This window comes from Engystomops pustulosus, chromosome 1, assembly GCF_040894005.1.
Source record: "Engystomops pustulosus chromosome 1, aEngPut4.maternal, whole genome shotgun sequence".
Taxonomy (NCBI): domain Eukaryota; kingdom Metazoa; phylum Chordata; class Amphibia; order Anura; family Leptodactylidae; genus Engystomops; species Engystomops pustulosus.
The window spans coordinates 213,357,891-213,366,726 of NC_092411.1; the positions used below are offsets into that span (position 1 = coordinate 213,357,891).

The 8,836-nt window shown below is 38.8% G+C and overlaps 1 protein-coding gene across 3 annotated transcripts in view; it reads left to right on the top strand.

Moving 5' to 3' along the window:
• Positions 1 to 8,407, top strand: part of LEF1 (lymphoid enhancer binding factor 1) — a 65,908-nt gene extending 57,501 nt beyond the window's left edge. For all 3 annotated transcript variants that reach the window (XM_072119323.1, XM_072119324.1, XM_072119325.1), the window contains one exon: positions 6,741 to 8,407. In XM_072119323.1, the coding sequence (XP_071975424.1) occupies positions 6,741 to 6,820 (80 nt within the window). In that variant the 3' untranslated portion in view covers positions 6,821 to 8,407. The remainder of the gene's footprint in view (positions 1 to 6,740) is intronic.
• The last annotated feature ends 429 nt before the right edge of the window (positions 8,408 to 8,836 follow it).

Sequence of the window (8,836 nt, forward strand, 5' to 3'; positions counted from 1 at the left end):
CAAGGACCTGCCCCCAGCCTGCTCAACTGCCAACATGACTCAGCTGCCTCCAATACTAAGGCCAGGACTCTTCTCCTGTAGTGCCTAATGGTCCTCAGTGACTCTGCTACACCCCCAGAAACTTCAGTCGACCCATGCCGCATGGTTCACTCCTTTCCAGGCAGTGTCATGCTGACCTCCGCCTACTCCATTCGTGTTTGGACTGTCTTTGTCCCTGTGTCCTGGGCATAGGCAGGACAGCACCAACTGATTCTGAAAATGTTTGTCTTGAAATGTCCCTGTTTTTCATTATTTACCAAGTACATAGGATATTTTATATATTGCATCATCAGTATGTCACTATTACTAATGTGACTGTGGGTCTGTGGTGAACCTGCTCTTGTCATGCAACTCTACAATAAGATAAACTCTGCATCTTGTGCTTTTTACATATTCATCCAGCTATTACTAGCTGAATATTTTCAGTTAGTGAAAAATAAATCTGTTTGTTGGTTCATAGATTTGGTATGAATCTTAAATTTCTCTACCACTATTTCTACTGCTGTATTTGAAACAATGTGTAATAAATTGTTGAAATAAACTTTTCATTCAACATTTGTGTTTCAGAGACTCAGAAAGGGTTATATACTTATTATTATTAAGTTAGATTACTGTATAAGCCAAGTCCACCAAAACTGGGAAAACCTATTGACTCAGGTATAAGCTGAGGGTGGGAAATGCATTGGTCACAGCCCCCCTTTAGTATACAGCCAGCCAGCCCCCAGTTTGCCCAGCACTTAAAAAAAATAAACTTAGATACTCACCTTCAGGTGGTCCCTTTGTTTGACGCGGCTCCTTTTCTGTCTTCTCTGCGATGCTCCGCTCCCTGCGGTTCCTCCTGTCTGCTGTTACAGCTGGCAGAGACGCAGCCATGTGTTCTGCCTGCCAGCGCACACTATGATGCGGCCGCCGATGACGTCATAGTATTCGCCAGCCAGCAGAGCGCATGGCCACGTCTCTGCCAGCTGTTACAGCAGACAGAAGACTCGAGAGGAGCAGAGGGAACAGAGCATCAAGGAGAAGACAGAAGAGGAGCCGCGCCAACATTGGGGCACCAGAAGGCGAGTATGTAAGGTTCTTTATTTTTTTATTGACTCATGTATAAGCCGACAGGATTTTTCAGCACATTTTTTGTGGTGAAAAACTCGGCTAATACACGAGTATATACGGTAGATTGGATTTATAGCACCATTAATTCCATGTTACTTTGTAAGGGGTTTACATACATTACATTAAGACCAGAGCAAATTCAAATACAAAGCTACAATGATCAGAAAATAGGTGGAACGAGGACCCTACCCATGAGGGCTCACAATGTATCCCAAGACAATTGGAGAAATTTTGTTTCAGACCAAATAGATTTTTTTTAAAAATCCATTAATTTTGTATGTATTGAATCTTTCATTTCCTTATTTCACTTCCCTATAAATAACAATTATTGTGTGGTCTCTTCGGTGTTGCTGGCTGCCCCTTACATGCCCTATAAATAGTACAGGATAGGGTACAGGTAGTCCCCGGGTTACGTACAAGATAGGGTCTGGAGGTTTGTTCTTAAGTTGAATTTGTGTGCAAGTCGAAACTGTACAATTTATAATTGTAGCTCTAGACAAATTTTTTTTTTTTGCCCCAGTGACAATTGGAGTTTCAAAATTTTTTGCTGTAATGGGACCAAGGATTATTAATAAAGCTTCATTACAGACACCTTACAGCTGATCATTGCAGTCTGGGACTATAGTAAAGCATCCAGAGACTTCACCAGAGATCACAGTGAGCAGAGGGGTCCGTCTGTAAGTAGGGGTCTTCTGTAAGTCGGGTGTCCTTAAGTAGGGGACCGTCTGTACTTGGTACTCTCCAGTTATTTTCTTCTTGGCCAACACCCCTCTCAGCGAGGCAGTCCTATTAACCATTCAAAGATAATCCTATTCTCCAACAACTTTCTGTCCACCTTACAACCAATGGGATGGAACATTCATGTTACTGGGTGTTTTCAAGCTGATGTGTAAGGGTAGTGTCAACTTTATTCACATGGGTCAAGTAATGGCCCAAGCACATAAAGTTGCAGTGGACATGAATGGCCACTGCTCTATTCACATCTGTGGGACTTTTTCTATATCTCTATGTAAAGAATATTGATTCACACCCCTACTTCATTCGTTGTGTGTTCTCGAGATCAGACACTGACCCCCTTAAAATTTAGCTTCGTTCTTGGTATCCCCTTTTACACTGTATGATTTGCATATGACTATTATGTTGACTTGCATTAAAGTTAAGTCAATCATCAGCCAAACTAGTGTTCCTACAAATGCTTGTAACAACAAAATCACAGATCCTGCGCTTATGTCTCCACACTTTACATATGCAAAGATCTGAAGGCAGAAGGTCAGGAAGTTCAGTCCCATGGAAAGTGACACTCTCCTAGACAACTAGTAATCCTCTGTTTCCATGGCCAGGCAGTTTCCTATCCTCACCTCTGAGGCATGCTGTGGCTTTAGCCACAGATACTTAACTTGTTTATGTTCATTCTTAAAGATTGAACTTGCTGAAAATACTTTTAGCACTTCAGTGTGGTGTCATAGAGATCAAGGCAAACTACACATCATATATACTGATACATGGATGTAAAATGTCACATAGTATTAGGTGGTGTAAAGTATGAACCAGCAGAATACTCCTGCAGCTTACTGCAAGAAATTAACTTTGGGAATGTTCCTACTCCAAAAAGATAATAATTTCTTTTTTTTTTTTTAAACTGAAAATAATATATTGACCCCTTCAGGACTGCCTTGGGCTATATACGTCCTATTTTCACATGCCCTGAGCAGATACCACTTTTGTATATAAATGTCATTAAACTGTCATTTCTCCTGAACCGTAGCATCTGGAAACATTTTGATGTCCTATTAAGGAGGAGAATCTCCCCTTAAATACAATATCAGAATTGTGTCTCTGTGTGAAACAGAACCGAAGATAAACACCGTTAGGCCCCTTTCAAACAACTGTATATGGCGGCCATGTGGTAGCTGTACGATTGGCAGAGGGCATAGTTTGCCATAGCAGTACTGTGCACAACACGGTACAATGAGCAGACACGTGTGTCACCGCCTCATGCCGTCACCGGTAAAAAGATTGAGTATGCTCTATCTTTAGCCATACGTATAACCCAGCAGCACACCGCCCTATGGCATATGTTCTTGTAAAAGTAGCCTTAAAGGGGTTTGTCCTTAAAAGAAAATTCTCAAATAACAATCCCCTAGTGATGTTTGCACAATAAATATAATTTTTAACCCATTATTTTACAATTTTACTCGTTTTATTGCGGTTTTAGTTCCGATCACTCCCTAGGTGTGTGTGTGTGTGTGTGTGTGTGTGTGTGTTCATCCTGGTCTTGGTGGGAATACCCCTTTAAAGACACTGTAAAAAAAAAAAATAAGTAGATCAATATCTTAAGTTCTATTTCGCCTAGAAACGCAATCCTAATATATTAAAAGGTGAGATTCTCCTCTTTGATAGAACACCATAATTGTTTTTCTAGTTACCACCGTTCAGGAGATATGATTGTTTGTTTGAATTGTGCCCCCTCCAGCCTGTCAGCTGAGGGCAGAATGCAGGATTTGCTGCAGAAAACATTTAGCATTTTCCAAGCACCCTCTGCCTCTGTGCTTGGAAAATGATGATGGGTTGACAGTTTACATATTATAATATATTTTGGTTTATATAATTATACTGCTTAGTAAACTATTTTTATTGGAAAAATTACAACAGCATATTTTTTCCACATTTTTAGTTAGCTGCTAATTCTATAACTTGATAACATTTTTTATTTAAAAAATATTACAAAAACAATAAAAATTATTATATGTAAAGCATATTTAAAGAGATGCAGAACAGGACTGCAAAAATTGTCCCGGCAATAAGGCACCAATGGCCCTCAGTCACAAAGGGGTTAGCATACATACATACATACATACATACATACATATATATATACATACATACACACACACACACACATATATAATATTTAATGATCATATGGTAAATGTTGCATAGATGTTGGCTCATTTGTAGTACTTACTGGGGAGAGATACTATGATGATTAACAAACCAGATAGGATAACTGAATAGAACAGACCCTTATTTTTATTGATTGATTATTGTTCTCTTTACATAGCCTGCATCTCAAGAATCTTAGAGGGTTATTCTTTTTCATAATTATGTTGATTATTTTAGCATGATGAACAGTTTTATAATTTACAGTAGTGCATGTATCATTGTTGTGCTCTTTAGTTAGAGTTGCCACTTGTCTTCTATTAGGCTCCTTATGCAAATGTGAACGTACAATACATGAAGCACTCAAGTCTAGGATTTCAAATAAAAATACTCTTGTCTCACATGCAAACATCTTTCTATGTATGTATTTTGCCAGTCTTAATGCATCATCATGCTTAAGACCTTGATCTAGAACATTATTATTGGAGACTAGTAAATGCTAAACACAGTAAAGGGTTAGTGATTTGTTAAGTTATCCATAGAAAATATCAATAGAAGATTGTTGGTGGAGCTCCAAGTGTCAGAACCCCAGTCAGCTGATTCTGGCTGTAGATGAACGGAAGGTGAGCTGCAGTACCGTAGTTTAGCCACTACACAAAGATTAGAGCTGTAACAGGCGGTCCCCTACTTAAGGACACTCGACTTACAGACGACTCATAGTTACAGACGGACCCCTCTGCCCACTGTGACCTCTGGTGAAGCTCTCTGGAGGCTTTACTATAGTCCCAGACTGCAATGTCCAGCTGTAAGGTGTCTGTAATGAAGCTTTATTGATAATCCTTGGTCCAATTACATCAAAAAAATTTTAACTCCAATTGTCACTTGGGCAAAAAAAAAATTTGTCTGGAGCTACAATGATAAAATATACAATTCCGACTTACATACAAATTCAACTTAAGAACAAACCTACAGAACCTATCTTGTACGTAACCCGGGGACTGCCTGTACTTCAAACTCTCTTGTGTGTTCGTATTGACAGCAGAGGCTCATATACACCCTGTATTATACAATGTAAAGGGAGTCTGCCGGCGATTGTGATTGTACAATATATTGTTGGGTATTGGCCCAGTAAATATGTTGTAATATATTTTTTTTATGTTGATAGTAGCCGTAAGATTGTGAAAAATGCATCTGTATTCCAGAATTGCATGTGGACTTTGCATTGGGATGCACTGATTTCTTATAACTATTTAAGGAACTGCTGTAGAGTCCCTCCCATCTGCTTTGAGTATGGAGGAAAGGGAGGGGTTGGGGAAACAGTTTGAATTAAGAAGAACTGAGAACATTGCAGGGTATGGCCACTTAACCCAATGCACAAAGTCCAGCTGCAATCTTGGAACATAAATGCATTTTTTCACAATCTTGCTACAAGCACTATATAGACAATTGCTAGCACACTCCCCTGAATGACACTTACCATATTTTACTAAAACCTGTAAGATTAAAAAATGAACCAGAACACGTATGCCTTTATGCAGAGATTGGGCAAGATAGCTGCTGGCCAAACAAGTGAACAGTCAACAGCTTTTTTTATTTGTATGGCCAGATTTAGAAAAGCAGGTAGAGTAGATGCTTCTTGTAGATACACTAGTAGTCCAGTAAAGATTTTTTTTTTCTGTACTAAAAATCTTTATATGCCATCAGGGACATAAACTTTAAAGCTGATCCTCCATTATTCCCATCAGGCCACATTTGTGTCTGGTAATGATGCCGATCATCTCCTCTGAATTGTACATTCTTTACTCTTTAATTCCCTAGTCCAAGCAATGCTATCACTAGGTCTTTTAATTCCATCAGATTTCACGGCCCCTCTCTCATTGCAGAGGTCTGGAGCAGATCTGCCATAGTTATTATAACCTCCTGACTTCAAAGGCAGCATAGGGAAGAAGTGGTCTAAACACAGCGGAGCTGTATTTCTCTCAGTGTAGCAGACATTCCTGGCTCCTAATCTGCTGCAGCTCTGAATCACGGCTCTTGTATCAGGCTGCTGTGAACCTACGGCCCTGGCGCCTCCGGGACATTCCTCAACAGGAAGCCCAATGTTTTAATGTTGGGCTGAGAGGAAAACCTTCCCAGGAAGAGCAACCTGGACCAAACCCTTTGAACGTCTGGGATGAAAAGGCTAAAAGTAAATAAAATCTGTGGGGTGCTCTTGTGTTTCTACACAGTTCTCTTGGATAGAGTTAACTCCTTCTTTATGACGAGAAGTTTAGTAGACTTTGCTCGAATGCAGGAAATTGGGACATGCCACTGTTCGGTGGAAAAATATGAATAAATAGGCAGATGGGTAGATCGATCGATTTACGTTTAGAAATTTCAAAGTAGACATATCATTTTGAATATGAGATACTCCTAGACATACACATGGTAAGAGCTCCCTCATGTGTCTGATCTCAGTTTTATATGTAGTCCAGTATTTTCCCATGACTAAGTGTAGAATTTTGCAATGAATATTGTTCCCATGTTAAAATCGCAATAGAGACAGAGTACTAAATATATACTGTGGTTAACCAAATACATTTTTATTTTTATGCTATTGAATAGATCAAATAACTGAAAGCAAAAAGACCATCAATATCTATCAAGATAATGTGTACTAACTCATTGTGATATATAATGGCGACTAACCTGTATTTTTTTATGCATTGCAGGGGGGAAAAAGAACTCGTTCTCAGCTTGTAAAGCAAAGGCAGCAACAGCAGGAGGACTCCTGGAGATGGAAGCTTGTTAAACCTCCCCAACGTCTCCATTAACAGAAACACTATCCCCAAGGAGTCTGCTATTGACATTGATATGCCACTGCTAGAGACACTGTATCGTATAGACAATCACTGCCTGTAATTTGGCACCACTGGTACCAGGGGCTTTCATGTACCACAGCTAGATCCCCAAGGATGGAAGACATTGAAAGAATCATCGGGATATCTCATCCATCATACTCACACTTCCTAGCTGCAGCGTTCAATACGAGCGCAAAGTTCCTGAAGTGACCCAGCCACAGACCAAACAGAGTGCTGATGTGGACATAAACCATGGACAAGACAAACCTCTTTTATTTAAGAATGGAGCAAAAGGATCAATTTTTGTTTCTTTTTTTTTTTTATCATTGTATTGTTTATCTCCATAAAACTTGAATGCTTTTATATATCAGATTTAGGATTGATTGATGTATATTTTATTAGTCAGGGTATAAACTAAACCCCGATTCCCTTCCCACTTCCTGCAAAAGCAACAGAAAAAGAAATACATGGATGGATAGGCATCCTTCGATGCTTCCGTTGTGAAAAGGTTCGTACAAAAAATATAATGTAAAAAAAATATATAGAGAAAAGAGTTGTTTTTGCGGAGACAATATATGACATTGATGTCGAAGTTATATATTGGTAAGACAGGCAAATGTTCTTAAATTTAAATATTTCAAATATATGGTAATTAGGGACACCGTTACATGGTGATTTGTGGAAAATGCATCATAACCTGGGAAGAAGATTAGTAGCACCAACTTAAAATTAGTGCTGAAGGCAGTTATTCGAGAATAAAGGTCTGTTCACACTGGTGCCCTAGGGGCTATTTATTATACAAAACTCCTAGATCTCATTCCTCAATTGCGGGCGTTGTTTAAAGGACAACAAATATATCATTTGGTCAGGAAGACATACCAAAGGTTTCCCAGTCCTCCTATAAGCTCACGACGTTCAAGTAATATTATTGTACGCTGCCATTATTCGATCTCATGTGTTGTACAGGAGGTGGCAATAAGGTGCATAAATAGTCAAATTCTCAGACGCCCCCTATCGTTCCTTCCTTCAACAATGTTTAAAACAATCCCTTATGTTTCACAAATAACCATGTCCTCTGTCTTTTACCTGTTTATATTAAGTCAAACACATATAGCTAATATATAATTCATCTTGTAGGAAGACATGCAGAGTCTAATATTTGGCCCATTCAGAGAACCAATCCATAAGTCACAAGGAAAGGGTGATGCAGTTTTGTGTATTACTCCTTTTATACTTTATGAATAAAAAGAGCCCAGCACTTGGATTCATTGTTACAATGTAAATTGTTCTATATCGTATTTGTATTATTTTCTTCTGCTAACCTGTAGTGGGATTTGACGCCAGTTGTAAAAAAAAAAAAAAAATGGAAAAAAAAGTTTTGATGTGTCCCTTTTATCAATAGCAAAGTACAGGCTTTGCAGAAAGAAAATTGTCAATTCAACTTTTTTTTGGTCATTCCAATTTGAGTTAATGTGCTGAGCATATGTTTTTAAAAAAAATTAAAAAGCTTTGTAATAAAACTGAAAATACTATACGAATTGTGGCTAAGGAAATCCATTGTGTGTTTTTCTTTTTCTTCTTTTATGTTGATGGGTCCTACTTTATTGCATGCTGCATTGTGACCTATACTTTCACAATTACAGGTCCAAAACTATTAGCACGTGAGGAAGGGGGCTGAAATGTGATGACCTGTCCACAGGATAGCCTATAAATGTTTGGTATTGGTCCAAACTCAAGGAACACTGCAGACCGAACAATAATAAATGCACAGGCATTTGGGTAGAACATGGCTCTGTATGGACTCTTACAATCTCATACCGTGACGACAGCGTAACCTATAATTAAAGAAACTCCTCAGCAATTTCATGCAGCCCATGGTAAGGGCAGCATGAAATTGCTGACAAGTTCCTTTAACCATGAGTAGCATGAAATACTAGCTGGCTCCTCATTACAAAGAAGTCTGGTGT